Below are 14,086 nucleotides of genomic sequence, written 5' to 3' on the forward strand. Positions count from 1 at the left end.
CAGGCAGATTTCTGAGTTCGAGGCCAGCCTGGTCTACAGAGTGAGTTCCAGGACAGCCAGGGCTACACAGAGAAACCCTGTCTCAAAAAAAAACAACAAAACAAAATCAAACCCAAACAAAACAAAACAAAAACAAAAAAAGAGTGTGGTGGTCCAAGCCTGTCATTCCAGCACTCTGGGAGATGAGGCAGGATTAATGTAAGTTCCAGGCAAGCCTGGGCTACATAGTGAGTTCTAGACAGCCAAAGACCAGCAATGCTACATAGTGAGACTCTGTCTCAAAAATCAATAAATAAATACATAAATAAGGAATAAAGAACGTCCTGGGTGACTAGAGAGATGGTTTAGTGGATAGAGCTGTGGCCACTCTTACAGAGGACTCAGGTTCAACTGCCATTACCCACATGGGGCTCACTGTAACTCCAGTCCCAGGGAATCAGGTGCCCTTTTTTGTTCACAGTGTGCACCAGGCACATGTAGTACGAGACACACTGGCAGGCAAAAGTCTTACACATATAAAGTAAGATAAGTAAATCTAAAATTCAGACTAGGTATTGTAGCACAAACCTGTTATGCCAGCTTAGGAAGCTGAGGCAGAAGTATTGCCATGAATTGCAAGCCAGCCTGGACTTCAGGTGAGTAAGACACTGTCTCAGAAGAACAGCAATGGCAGATAGAGCAGGTCACGTCACCCCTGTCATCCTATCACTCGGGAAGTAGAGGCTGGAGGATTGAAAGTTCAGGGTAATCTTTGTCTATATAAGGTTGCAGGCCAGTCTAGATTACAGGTGCCTGTTTATAAAAACATGCACAAGAGTTGGACGGTGGCGGCAACGCCCTTAGCCCCAGCACTCAGGAGGCAGAGGCAGGTAGATCTCTGAGTTTGAAGCCAGCCTGGGCTACAAAGTGAGCCCAGGACAGCCTGGGCTACACAGAGAGACCCCATGTTCCTGTCTCAAAAAATAATAAACAAATAACAGAGAAGAAGGTCAGAGTGGCTCATACAGGCCCAAGGTGTCACCATCCACCCGTGTCCAGGGGAAGGGGTGGATTAATCCCCAGGGAGCAGCTCTTGCCACAGTTCCTGGGTAGCAGAGCCCAGGTAAGTCCCACACAGTCATGACACTTCAGGGGTCTGAGGGTGCAGAAGCCCAAAAGGGGGGCACAGAAACTTGGACAAGCCCCGAGCCTCAGTTTCCCTGTCAATAGTGGAGGAGCTTGCATGAACCCCTGGGAATTCTATTGTTGAAAGAAGGCCTCTAACTGATAGTCCTGGGGAAAAGGAGGAAGCAGTGGCCTGCAGGGGACAGGTGGGGGAGGGGCACTCAGAGTCTTCCAGGGCGGGATCTCCATGTGCAGTTGGGGAAAGTGGACTCTTGCAGACACATGGCCTAGCTGAGGAGTCTGGCTGTCAGTCAGGCACTGAAGGATCATGGGTAGATTCAGAGCAAGGGCAGGAGGCTGAGTTCACACTCTTCCTTGTAATTCCAACAGCCAAGAGGCTGAAAGAGGAGGTTCAAGGTCCTAATCCCAGCACTTGGGAGGCAGAAACAGGCAGATTTCTGAGTTTGAGGCCAGCCTGGTCTACAGAGTGAGTTCCAGGTCATCCTCAGTTCCATAGGGAATCTGGAGCCAACCTGGGCTACATGAGACCTTGTCTCAAAATGATGGGAAGAATAAATAGACAGTTCTCAGAGGTGCACTTAGCCTTGACCAGGACATAGCCCACATCATGGTTCCTGAGTAGCCTGAGACAGAACCAGAACCAGTGCATTCTCTCTGAAGAGCAGGGGACTATACCATCCAGGGAACCCTGAAGTGCACAAAAGGTGCTGAGGACTTGAGGTCATGACCTCAAGTAGGAAGTGGCGGGGGAAGGATTGCAGATGGTCAGATGGTCCAGAGTCATGCAGCCGTTGTGTTGTGTAAGAAGTTCGGGAACAGAGAGGCAAGTCCCAGAAGCCTATGGACCTCTGCCAGCGGCAAGGCTTCATTTCAAAATGAAACCACACAACCTTTTCTTTCTCTCTTTTCCTTTTTCCAGCCCCCCAGGTCTGTGGTTTCTTTCTCTTCGTGTGGTTTATTCTTTTAACTTAATGAATTTCCTTCCTTACTTATGAGCCACTGAGATGGCTCAGTGGGGAAAGGCGCTTGCTACCAAACCTCAGGGTCTCTGTTCAGTTCTGGGGACTCACACAGTGGACAGAGAGAACTTACTCTTGACTGTTATCCTCCGACCCGCCATGCAGACACACATGCACACACAAATAAGTTCATTCATATAGGAATGAATGTATTAACTTTGTACTCCTGGGATGGAACCCAGGGCCTTATGCAGCCTAAACAACTGCTCAATACTTGGCTGTATCCCAGTGTTCTATGGGTTTAGACTATTTCATTTATTGATTTATTTATTTAGGTTTGAGACAGGGTTTCTCTGTGTAGCCCTGGCTGTCCTGGAACTTGCTCTGTAGACCAGGCTGACCTCGAACTCACAGAGCTCCTCTTGCCTCTGCCTCCTGAGTGCTGGGATTAAAGGCATGTGCCACCACTGCTGTGCTAGACTATTTTATAATAAATGAATATATTTGCTCTGTGATCCCAGCACAGAGGCAGGAGGAAGTGGAGGCAGGAGGATTGATGTTAGTTTGGGATTTAATAAACAGGGGTGGATGGGGAGGGAAAGGGCCGGATAGCTCAGTGGGTAAAGCACTGTGGCAGAAGGGAGGGCCGCAGTTCCAGTCCCCAGAACCCGTGTCCACAGCGGAGGCAGCCTCCTGTATTTCGGAGCATTTGTGTAAGGAGGCCCAGAAAAAGACAGGGACACCTCTCCTCCAACAAGCTAGAGAGTTGATTGCCTGGAACCTTAGAAAGAGCCCCTGCCTCAATATAAGGTGGAGAGTCATTGAGGAAGATACCTTGTGGCAACCTCAGGCCACTCTATGCATGTGCATCCACACATGCCTATGCAGAAATAATTAAATAAATAAATAAAGATAAAAATTTAAAAATATATAAATTAAAAAGAAATACACACACACACACACACATGATATATTTATATGAAAAAAAAAAAACAGTAAAGAGTAAAGAATAGGAAATTATCCCGTGCAAAAGTGCATACTTGCCATCCCAGCCTGCAGGAGGCTGAGGCAGAAGGAACCTTGGATATGTGGTGAGTTCAAGGCTAGCCAGGGTTACATGCAACCCTGTTTAAAATGAACACACACACACACACACACACACACACACACACACACTACAACATTAGAGGAGAAATAATGAACTCCCAAAGTAAAACCTAGGCAGGTCATCAATGGGGAGGGTCATCGATGCTCTGATCTGTAGATCATAGCTGAGTGGGTGCTAAAGTGGCTTTTCCCAGGACCCTCAGCACGCTCTGGGTGGCAGAGGGCTTCCTGTGCCTCCAGGGAGAGCCCCTGCGTCCTGCCCTACTGCAAACATTCCTGGGCCCCCAAGCTGGAAGGAGGAAGTGGGACCCACAGCCCAGCCTTTAGCCACCGTTCAACGGCTCCCAGCAGAGCTGGGCTATAAGAGGGCCCCAGCAAGTAGGATGCCAGGAGCTTGGCCATGGCTGGAAGCTACCCATCCCCCAACGGGATCCATCCCTTCCTGCTGCTTGCCCTGGTCCTTGGTGGTGAGTGTGTGTGTGTGTGTGTGTGTGTGTGTGTGTGTGGTGGTGGGGGGGGTTGTTCATCAACCAGCACCTTCCTAGAATAGCTGGGAAGGTCAGGGCATCCCCTGGTTAAATGCTTGGGAAGGAAAGAATGAGAGGGGGCATTGACTGCTTTCCTTCTGTTTTAGGGTTCTTTTTCAGACAGAGTCTTAAGTAGCCTTTGCTACATTATAGCAAATCAGCTTTGACCTCCTGGTCCTCTTGCCTCATCTCCTCAATACTGGAGTAGCAAGCTCCGTTGCTGTGTTTCTGCGGCACTGGAGGTGGGACCTAGGGCTTTGTGCGTGTTAAGCCACGACTCTACCCACTGAACCCAACACCAGCTTCAGCCCTTGATGGGTTCTTACTGTATGTGTGCCGCCCACGGACTCTCACTGCAGGGAGGAATTTCCAGGGAATCAGGAATTACCAGCCAAGATGAATGGCGCACATCTTTAATCCCAGCAGTTGGGAGGCAGAGGCATGCAGATCTCGCTGAGTTCAAGGCCAGCCTGGACCACAGTGTGAGACACTATCTCAAAACAATTTAATACGCGTAGACTCAAGTCAGCCCCCGAGTCCTCCCCAGGCACAGGTCACTTTAAGACCATAGATAGAACAGACTGTGGCTCTCATGGCTGGAACCCTTCAGGCTGCATTCCTGACACCTACCTCCCCTAGGCGCAGTCCAGGCCTCCAAGATTGTGGGTGGGCACGAGGCTCAGCCCCACTCTCGGCCTTATGTGGCATCCCTGCAGCTGAGCAGGTTCCCTGGGAGCCACTTCTGTGGTGGCACCCTGATCCACCCGAGATTCGTGCTGACAGCCGCCCACTGCCTGCAGGACATGTGAGTTCAGGGGACAGTGAGGGAGTGGCAGGTCTGAACTGACACCACAGCCCTGGATGGGTACCTCATAATCTCTTCCCCTTCCAAAGGCTCCCTCTAGACCTGCCTCAGCTCTTCCCCATGCGTTCTCCAGGAGATTATTTCAACAGAGCCTTTCTCTCACCTAGAATCCCCCAATGAAGGGGATAGGGAAGTGGTTAGGGTAAATATCCCTTCTAGAATTCCCCAGGGAAGGGTCTAGGGGCACGGTCAGGGGTAGAGTCTCTCCTACATGCCTAGAATCCCCCAGTGAGGGACTAGGGGCGTGGTTATGGTAGAGCCCCGCCTGGATTCCGCCCAGAGGGCGTGGTCAGGGGTGGAGCACTTGGTAACACGTTGAAGGATCAATCCCGGTTCCATCCCTTTCCCTACAACAAACAAAATCCCACAACCTTCACTGCAGCTCCTGGCAGCTTGTGACAGTGGTGCTGGGTGCCCACGACCTGCTGAGCTCGGAGCCTGAGCAGCAGAAGTTCACCATCACTCAGGTCTTCCAGAACAATTACAACCCCGAGGAGAACCTCAATGACGTGCTTCTCCTCCAGGTAGGTTGGGTTCTGGGGATCCACTGCTGCAAAAGACACAGACACGTAGGGAAAACCTACTGTGTGCCATGCTAGGACCATGGAGCCGTCATAGTGTGGGACCCGGGTCTGTCCCTTAGCTTCTGACCTGGCTGTCTGTGTTTCCTGTCTGGTGCGCTTGGTTAGTGGTCCTGTTAGACCTGGGCCTGGGGTTAAGCCTGTGGCTAGCTTGAGGTTTGGGGTTAAGGTTACTAGAGCCAAGATCAGATATAGGATAAGGATGGGTAAAATTAGGGTTCGATCTAAGTCCTGGTGGAGGGGTAGGTGTATGGCCTATGGTCCACATGATGCTAACTTTAGGACTGCTGCTTGGACTCGGCCCAGGCTGAGAGCTAAGGGTAAGGCTAAGTTTTGGTTACCGTTACGGCTAATGACTAGGCCATGGGTAGGGCTCAGTTAGGCTTAGGGCTATGGTCAGTGTTTAGTTAAAGGGGAAACTGAGCCTGAGTAAGGGTCTGGGTCAGAATTAAAGTTAAGGCATTGAATTGAGTTTGGGCACTGCACAGCATTCAATGTGACCTCTTGTTATCTTTACTCTGCACCATGCCGGACACATCAACAGCTCTCTACAGTTTCCCCCAAAGGGCTAAGACTGTTCACCAAAGACGTTTTGAAGCTCTGCACAGATCAGGGTATTCAGCTGTTGCACTCCAAGCGCCAGGGATATGGGATTTCTAGAAAGGGCAAAAGAGTGGAAGAGACGAGTCCTCACGTCCTTTTTCCCTACAGCTAAACCGGCCAGCTTCCCTGGGCAAGGAGGTGGCGGTGGCCTCTCTGCCCCAGCAGGACCAGACTCTGTCCCAGGGCACCCAGTGCCTGGCCATGGGCTGGGGTCGCCTGGGCACCAAAGCACCCACGCCCCGTGTGCTGCAGGAACTGAACGTCACGGTGGTCACCTTCCTATGCCGGGAACATAACGTGTGCACGCTGGTGCCACGGAGGGCAGCAGGCATATGCTTCGTGAGTACTCAGCTTGGTCGCAGGAGGCGTGGCCTGTGATGGATCCCCGTGAGGGGCGGGGCCAAGGGCGAGGGCGATTCTTTGGGGCGGGGCCTGCGGTGGGGCTGGCTTATGATTCGGTTCCGGATGGTGGTCTGTGGGGGAGGGCGAGCCTTTGGGAAGGTGGGGGTCATCGGAGGGGCAGATCCCAGCTGACTGTGGGTCCCTATAAATCTGGATGTCTGGGGTGGAGAGATGGGGATGCCTGGGCTAGTAGGAGGGCTAGTGGGTGACCTGGAGGGTGGGCTCCATGGGCTGGGAGGCGGGGCTCTTGGAGGGCAGGGTTTTGCGGAGCCCGGGTTTCGAAGATAAGTGGCATCTGAGAAAGTTGGGCATCTGAATATGGCTGCACTGCCTGTCTGTCCCATTCTCACGCATGGTCTGTACCCATCTCCAAGCACCAGTTGTGGGGATCAGCCGTCTGTGGACCAGCCCCGGGCCCGTGCAACATAACAGGCACTCCTGTGTACTTGGCACCTTTGTGTGCCTCCCTTTTGGGCCCACTTAGACTGTATCCAACAGGAAGCTAATGAACACCCCCTGGTCATCCCGTGGGACTCAAATACCCTCATCCTGGCTGACTTCTGTCAGCTTGGGGACTGATCCCTCTTCTATCTCAGGGAGACTCGGGCGGCCCCTTGGTCTGCAATGGCATTCTTCATGGAGTGGACTCCTTCGTGATCCGCGAGTGCGCCTCCCTCCAGTTCCCCGATTTCTTTGCCCGGGTGTCCATGTATGTGAACTGGATTCAAAACGTGCTGCGGGGCGCAGAGCCCTGAGGTGCCCTTCTGCGCTCCAGGCAGCCTAAAGCTGGGGCGACCAGTAGGCTCTAGTGGGAAAAAATGGAGTGGGGTCTAGTGGACTAGACCTTTCCAGGCTTTTCTTTCACCCACGCACCCACCCACGCAGCACCCCCTGGAGTGGAGTCAGCTCGGTTCCCTATTCCATGTGACCTCAATAAAAACTGAGACATATTTAAAAGCTGTTTCCTGTCTGTCTTACCCCGCATAGACCTGGGGTCTATGGCCAGAACCTCAGTGCCAGAGGCCCCGGATACACTGTGTAGAAAAGAAAAGGGTGGAGGGGAACCCAGGCTCACACCTCAGTCACAGATGTTGGAACCACAGGGGCTGCGTCCAGTCCTCCTGTATGACCCTGAGCTTCTCACCTCTGTGCCCCAGTTTCCTCAAACAGAACCCGGATACGTCCCAGAACCAGATGAGGAACTGTGACTGGTGGGATATGGCGAAGTGTTCCCTAGCTCTAGGCTTCTTGAGGGCCTGGCTCTTTCCAAGTCGTTGGGGGGCGGGGCACTGGGCATCTCCAGGCCTGAACATTGTGATCCAGTTAAAGCAGACAGGAAGGCTTCCTGGTGGGGGAGGCAGAATGGACAGCAGTGGGAAAGCCAGGAGCTGGGTGAAGGCAAACGAGGTGAGCACAGAGGCCAGAAAAATGAGCAGCTTTGCTCCTGGAGAGGCCGACGTGGGAAAACTCCTGCTTTCCCCAGAGGTAGAGAAAGGAATTGGAGCTATCCAGGGAGAAGGGAAGGAGGTCACAAGCCAGTCCTGGAGGAGTAAGAGAGGGACGGACACAAGGCAGAACCTTCAGAAGTGGGAGGGGGACGATCTCTGGCTTCTTTTGGTGCAGTCACCAGGTGGCGCTGTGCTCATTCCGACAGGCTGGAGTCCACAGGCATAATCCTTCTCTAACCTTGTTTTGGTTTTGGGAGACAGGCTCATGTAAACCCAGGCTAGCCTCTAACCCCCTGCGCAGCTGAAGACCTTGAGCCCCGGATCCTCCTGTCTCCGCCTCCCAAGTGCTGGGATGGCGTGTGTGCCATCGCTCCTGGTTTATGTAGTGCTGAGGCTGAGCCCAAAGCTTGGTACACACATGGCAAGCAGGCTGCTACTGAACCCCAGACCCCATGAGGGCTGGGTTCCCAAGTCCCATCCATCCCTGTGTCGGGATTGTTTTTTGTAGAGCCTTTGAGGGTCTGGGGATACTAAACAGAGGTCAAGGAAGAGCTTCACTTACAGAGGGGTTCAGGGCCTAAAGTTCCACAGCAGGGGGCTGGAAATATAAACCTAAAGGCACACTCACCATACACAGACAGGATGGGTGAGCATAGTATACAGCTGGTGCTCAGTAAGTGCAGCTGTGGTTAAGTCTAATCTGACATGTAGCTTTGTTTGCCCTGTACCTCTCTCTCTCCATGTGACATGGGTGGTGTATAAAGTAGGTGCTCACTGTGTGGGAGGAAGGGAAACCAGTTAGTATGTGTCTGAGGGAGACAGGGCAGATACTGAGCACCAGCTGAGTGCCCAGCTTGCTGGGTAAGGAGGGCACTGCTCCTCTTGGGATCCTAAGGATAGAGGAGTCCAGCATGGCGGGCGTTGGGCCCTGGCATCCTGCCCACCTGCTCAAGTCAGTTGGATTTCACCCTGTCCCGTGCCCCATGTCCCGTCCTGGAGATGGGACGTTGGTTTTGCAACAGCCTTGGCTGTGGCTCCTGGGAGAGACAGGAGGGGGAGCTTACCACAGAGTGGGGGCCGGGCCCCAGGTCCTGTTTCTATTATGGGAGAAGAGTACACCCCTTGTGTGGTTCCAGATTGGGACCCACACTCAGGCAACTGCTGAGGACAGCACTTCCTTCTCATGGGTGCCAGGCTTGGATAAGGTCAGGCAGGACTGTGTGTCATGAGGAGCAAGCCATAAATTAGGGGCTGAGCTGGCTGCCATGTGCTCTCTAGTCCTGAACCCCAGGTTAAAAAGACCTACTGTCCTGGGAATAGATGTTCACACCCTTAGTCCCAGCACTGAGGAGGCAGAGGCAGGTGGATCTCTGTGAGTTCCAGGCAAGCCTGGCTACACACACACTCATGCACACATATATTCACACACACATGCACACACACAGAAACTCTCTCTTGCAGGTATGTGTTGCTGTTATTACTATACCTGAGGCAAACTGAGGCAGAGAGATTGGCCTTCAGATGTAAGTTGTAGATTAGGGCACCAAGTGGGCATGGAGGTGCTCACCATCATCCCAGCACTCACAAGGTGGAGCAGGGGGATTAAGGGTTTGAGACTAGCCTGGGCTACGTGAGATTTTGTTTGTTTGTTTATATATTTATTTACTTATTTAATTTTGAGACAGGGTTTCTTTGTCTAGCCCTGGTTATCCTGGAACTAGATCTGTAGACCAGGCTGGCCTCAAACTCACAGAGCTCCACCTGCCTCTGCCTCTGCCTCGCTGGTACTGAGATTAAAGGTGCATGCCACCACTACCTGGCCCTAAGATCCTTTTTTTTTTTTTTTTTTTCCTTTGGTTTTTCAAGACAGGGTTTCTCTGTATAGCCTTGGCTGTCCTGGAACTCACTCTGTAGACCAGGCTGGCCTCGAACTCAGAAATCCACCTGCCTCTGCCTCCCAGGTGCTGAGATTAAAGGCGTGCACCACCATCGCCCAGCTGATCCCATTTTTAAAAAAAGAAAAGAAGGAGGCAGAGGCAGGTGGATTTCTGAGTTCGAGGCCAGCCTGGTGTACAAAGTGAGTTCCAGGACAGCCAGGGCTATACAGAGAAACTCTGTCTCGAAAAACCAAAAAAAAAAAAAGAGAGAGAGAGAGAGAGATGGATGTCTTGCTGAGTTTCCATTGGTATTCAGCAGCCTGGATGGTGCTGACATGGAGACCCTGAGGAGCACACATCTCTCCATGACACCCCCACTGTCCTGTCCCAGGGAGGAAGTGGGGCTGTGGCCAGGATGGGGCAATACAACGGCCTCTGGTTCCAGCTATAAGTATGGCTGTTAGGTAGGGGTGTGGGGAGCTTCGAGAACACAGCCCACCATGGCCCTTGGCAGACTATCCAGCCGGACTCTGGCTGCCATGCTACTGGCATTGTTCCTGGGTGGTGAGTGCAGACAGACACATGTCCACCCTCTGACCTCTGGTCCATCTCTTTCATCTACCTGCACATCTGCCAGGACCCCAGGAAAAGATGCGAAGGTTTATAGTAGCAAAGCCACGATCAGGAAACTGGGGTTCTAAGCCTGGGGGTGGCTACTGGGAAGGCACTGGGTCTCAAGTCTAGAGGCAACCTGGGCTAGGTCCCTTGTCTTCTCTCTGCCTCAGTTTCCCTAGCCAGCCTTGTGAGTTCTCACTGAGGGTCCCAGCAGCTCAGGGCTCGCTCTTCTTTGTGTGTTCTCAGGCCCAGCACTGGCCTCAGAGATTGTTGGTGGCCGGCCAGCCCGGCCCCATGCTTGGCCCTTCATGGCATCCCTGCAGAGGCGTGGAGGTCATTTCTGTGGTGCCACCCTCATTGCCAGGAACTTCGTCATGTCAGCAGCCCACTGTGTGAACGGCCTGTGAGTCCCCTTCCTTCCCCTCTTAGCCCTCAATGTCCATGCAGGTCAGACTGGGGTCAAGAGGTCAGGTGGGCATTCCCACCCATTCTCCTTCCCTCTCCACTGCCCTTAGAAATTTCCGGTCAGTGCAGGTAGTGCTGGGAGCCCATGACCTGCGGCGACAGGAGCGCACGAGACAGATCTTCTCTGTGCAGCGGATCTTCGAGAACGGCTTTGACCCATCACAACTGCTGAACGACATTGTGATTATCCAGGTGGGCCTGCCAGTCCAGGAACCTGAGCCTCATGCAAAGGTCCTGAGGTCAGCTTAGGGAGAGTGCACTGCAGAACAGGTACACACTGGGTCAACTGCAGTCATCACCCTCTGAGCCTGTTTCCAGCTCAGCACAGTGGAGAATTACTATTCTGTGGGCTGAATGTTGAAGGCTTAAATGAGATAATATACAGAAAGCTCTGAGCAGTATTCAGCCAACAAACTCTTATTTGTGCCTTTCCATACACTGACCCTGAAGCTTGGGGAACTCTTGGGAAATACTCATGTCTTCCTCTAGTTCTTAAACTTTTTCACCACTTGATGGTCAGGTACTAAGGAAAGTGGGGAGGATTCTTATAAACTGTGCTCTGTGACTTCTTGGTGTTCTATGTCTCCCCCCGACCCCCACCCCTGTGTCTTCCACTGTAGCTCAATGGCTCGGCTACCATTAATGCCAACGTGCAGGTGGCCCAGCTGCCTGCCCAGGGCCAGGGCGTGGGTGACAGAACTCCATGTCTGGCCATGGGCTGGGGCAGGTTGGGCACAAACAGACCATCACCCAGTGTGCTGCAAGAGCTCAATGTGACAGTGGTGACTAACATGTGCCGCCGCCGTGTGAACGTATGCACTCTGGTGCCACGTCGGCAGGCAGGCATCTGTTTCGTAAGTACCCTCTGCAGCAGCAGGGATAGTAGTCAGACCCCAGGGAGGACTTCCCAGTGCTGGAGCATGGGTAGGGGATGATTAGAGATCCAGCCTCTGACATGGACGCCTCCACAGGGGGACTCTGGCGGACCCTTGGTCTGTAACAACCTTGTCCAAGGCATTGACTCCTTCATCCGAGGAGGCTGTGGATCTGGATTGTACCCAGATGCCTTCGCCCCTGTGGCTGAGTTTGCAGATTGGATCAATTCCATTATCCGAAGCCATAATGACCACCTCCTTACCCATCCCCAAGACCGAGAGGGCAGGACCAACTAGGACCTGTCTGGACCCCCACCCCGCTCCCCTTGCTCCCTTGCTCCCCCCTCTACCAGAGACCTCTCCATTTTACTACAATAAAAGCAGCCTTTGTTTTGTACACTGGGTCTGATGTCTGCTGTTTCAGAATGTAGAACACAGCCAATGCCTCGTATAAGGTTCACCTCCTGGAGACGCTGCAGCCAAGCTGGGGCAAATGCGTGGCAGGAGTCACGTCCCCCATTTTGTACACAAGAATGTCAGTCAGACAGGCCCTTATGGTTTCTGTTCCCTAAATCCCATGTTCAGCTAGGTCTCAGCATTTAGGAGGTTGACAAAGGAGGATTAACAAGAGTTTGAGGACAGCCTGGCCTACAGAGTGAGAAAAATAGAGGGTTGGAGAGATGGCTTAGCAGTTAGGAGGGTCTGCTGCTCTCATAGGGGACCTGGACTCCCATATGGTGGCTCACTATTGCCTATAGGTCCAGTTCCAGGGGACTGGATGCTCTCCTTTGGACTCTGTGGGCACCAGGCACATATATACACCTTCTACACATCATTAAGAAAAGGGAGCTTAGCCAGGCATGGTGGCGCATGCCTTTAATCCCAGCACTCGGGAGGCAGAGGCAGGGGGATTTCTGAGTTCGAGGCCAGCCTGGTCTACAAAGTNAGTTCNAGGACAGCCAGGGCTACACAGAGAAACCCTGTCTCGGAAAAAAAAAAAAAAAAAAAAAAAAAGAAAAGGGAGCTTTTTTGCTGAAAGGACCCAGATATAGCTGTCTCTTGTGAGACTATGCCGGGGCCTAGCAAACACAGAAGTGGATGATCACAGTCAGCTATTGGATGGATACACGGCCCCCAATGGAGGAGCTAGAGAAATTACCCAAGGAGCTAAANGGAACTGCAACCCTATAGGTGGAACAACAATATGAACTAACCAGTACCCCGGAGCTCTTGACTCTAGCTGCATATGTATCAAAAGATGGCCTAGTCGGCCATCACTGCAAAGAGAGGCCCATTGGACCTGCAAACTTTATATGCCCCAGTACAGGGGAACCCCAGGGCCAAAAAGGGGGAGTGGGTGTTGGGTAGGGGATTGGGGGGTGGGTATGGGGGACTTTTGGGATAGCATTGAAAATGTAAATGAGGAAAATACCTAATAAAAAAATAAATTAAAAAAAAAAAAAGGGAGCTTTTCTGCGCTCTCACTGGACCAGTGAGCAGGGAAGGCCTCAGGATGCAGAACGACGCTGGCGAGTTTGTGGACCTGTATGTGCTGCGGAAATGCTCCGCAAGCAACCTCATCATTGCTGCCAAGGACCACGCATCCATCCAGATGAACGTGGCCGAGGTTGATAGGACCACAGGCCGGTTTAATGGCCAGTTTAAAACTTACGGCATCTGCGGGCCCATTCGTAGGATGGGCGAGTCAGATGATTCTATTCTCTGATTGACTAAGGCTGATAGAATTGTCTCAAAGAACTTTTGAGCAGAAGAAATCGGGAATTTGTTACAAATAAAAGTTTTAAGTACCTGCGGGGGAGGGGGGGGAAGAAAAGTGAAAGTAACCTAATAAATAAGCTAGGACTGGTGAAGTGGCTTACCAGGTGAGCATGCTTGCCATGAAGGTGAAGGAGAAAATGGATTTCAGCGAGCCCTCTGCACACTTACCCACACAGTACATAAATAAAATAAATACAGCATATAGATAAATAATAAAAATAATAAATAATAAAAATAGCCAAGCAGTGGTGATGCACACCTTTAATCCCAGCACTTGGGAGGCTGAGGCAGGCGGATCTCTGAGTTTGAGGCCAGCCTGGTCTATAGAGTGAATTCCAGGACAGCCAGGGTTACACAAAGAAACCCGATCTCAAACAAACATGATGATGATGGTGGTGGTGGTGGTGATGATGATGATGACAATGATATCCACTTTCCTGTTACATTGGAGTGGTAGACACCATAGCTCTGTCCCAGGTGCTCCCTAAATAGCTTCTTTTACCCGCCCTACCTTTCCCCACCCTCTCCCACCCCTCCCAGGACAGGGTTCCAAGTCTGTGGAAGTTTGGAGTTGTTTACTGAAGTGTCCCAAGCTGTATGACCCTGGGTAGCTGCCAAAATTTGTTATAATTTATTAGGTTCCTGTTTTCACAATCTGGTTCTGCGCCAAAGGGCTTCTGATTCTGTTTTGTTTTGTTTGAGTCAACAGCCATGGTTTTCTTGGAACTCACTATGTGACCCAGGCTGCTCTGCTGTTCTCAAACTTACAGAGCTGCTGCTGCTGCTGCTTCTTCTTCTTCTTCTTCTTCTTCTTCTTCTTCTTCTTCTTCTTCTTCTTCTTCTTCTTCTTCTTCTTCT

At 51.9% G+C, this 14,086-nt stretch overlaps 2 protein-coding genes and 1 pseudogene across 2 annotated transcripts; all 3 read left to right on the top strand.

The window, feature by feature from the left end:
• Positions 1-3,588: 3,588 nt before the first annotated feature.
• LOC110303978 (myeloblastin) lies at positions 3,589-7,126 on the top strand. The gene is made up of 5 exons (XM_021175217.1): positions 3,589-3,658; positions 4,358-4,523; positions 4,966-5,107; positions 5,876-6,106; positions 6,766-7,126. Exons 1-5 carry the CDS (start codon positions 3,592-3,594, stop codon positions 6,922-6,924), a joined length of 765 nt encoding a protein of 254 aa, XP_021030876.1. The 5' UTR covers positions 3,589-3,591; the 3' UTR covers positions 6,925-7,126.
• A 2,780-nt stretch (positions 7,127-9,906) lies between these two features.
• Elane (elastase, neutrophil expressed) lies at positions 9,907-11,845 on the top strand. The gene is made up of 5 exons (XM_021175265.1): positions 9,907-10,058; positions 10,356-10,512; positions 10,625-10,766; positions 11,195-11,428; positions 11,546-11,845. The coding sequence occupies exons 1-5, from the start codon at positions 9,995-9,997 to the stop codon at positions 11,744-11,746; spliced, it is 798 nt and encodes a 265-aa protein (XP_021030924.1). The 5' UTR covers positions 9,907-9,994; the 3' UTR covers positions 11,747-11,845.
• A 1,117-nt stretch (positions 11,846-12,962) lies between these two features.
• LOC110304066 lies at positions 12,963-13,261 on the top strand (annotated as a pseudogene).
• Positions 13,262-14,086: the final 825 nt, after the last annotated feature.

Source organism: Mus caroli, chromosome 10 (assembly GCF_900094665.2).
Source record: "Mus caroli chromosome 10, CAROLI_EIJ_v1.1, whole genome shotgun sequence".
Taxonomy (NCBI): Eukaryota; Metazoa; Chordata; class Mammalia; order Rodentia; family Muridae; genus Mus; species Mus caroli.

Coding starts and splice junctions, on each gene's coding strand:
- LOC110303978 (XM_021175217.1), top strand. CDS start 3,592: ATGGCTGGAAGCTACCCATCCCCCAACGGGATCCATCCCTTCCTGCTG. Junction 3,659..4,357: donor GCTTGCCCTGGTCCTTGGTG/GTGAGTGTGTGT, acceptor TACCTCCCCTAG/GCGCAGTCCAGGCCTCCAAG. Junction 4,524..4,965: donor GCCCACTGCCTGCAGGACAT/GTGAGTTCAGGG, acceptor CCTTCACTGCAG/CTCCTGGCAGCTTGTGACAG.
- Elane (XM_021175265.1), top strand. CDS start 9,995: ATGGCCCTTGGCAGACTATCCAGCCGGACTCTGGCTGCCATGCTACTG. Junction 10,059..10,355: donor ACTGGCATTGTTCCTGGGTG/GTGAGTGCAGAC, acceptor GTGTGTTCTCAG/GCCCAGCACTGGCCTCAGAG. Junction 10,767..11,194: donor ACGACATTGTGATTATCCAG/GTGGGCCTGCCA, acceptor CTTCCACTGTAG/CTCAATGGCTCGGCTACCAT.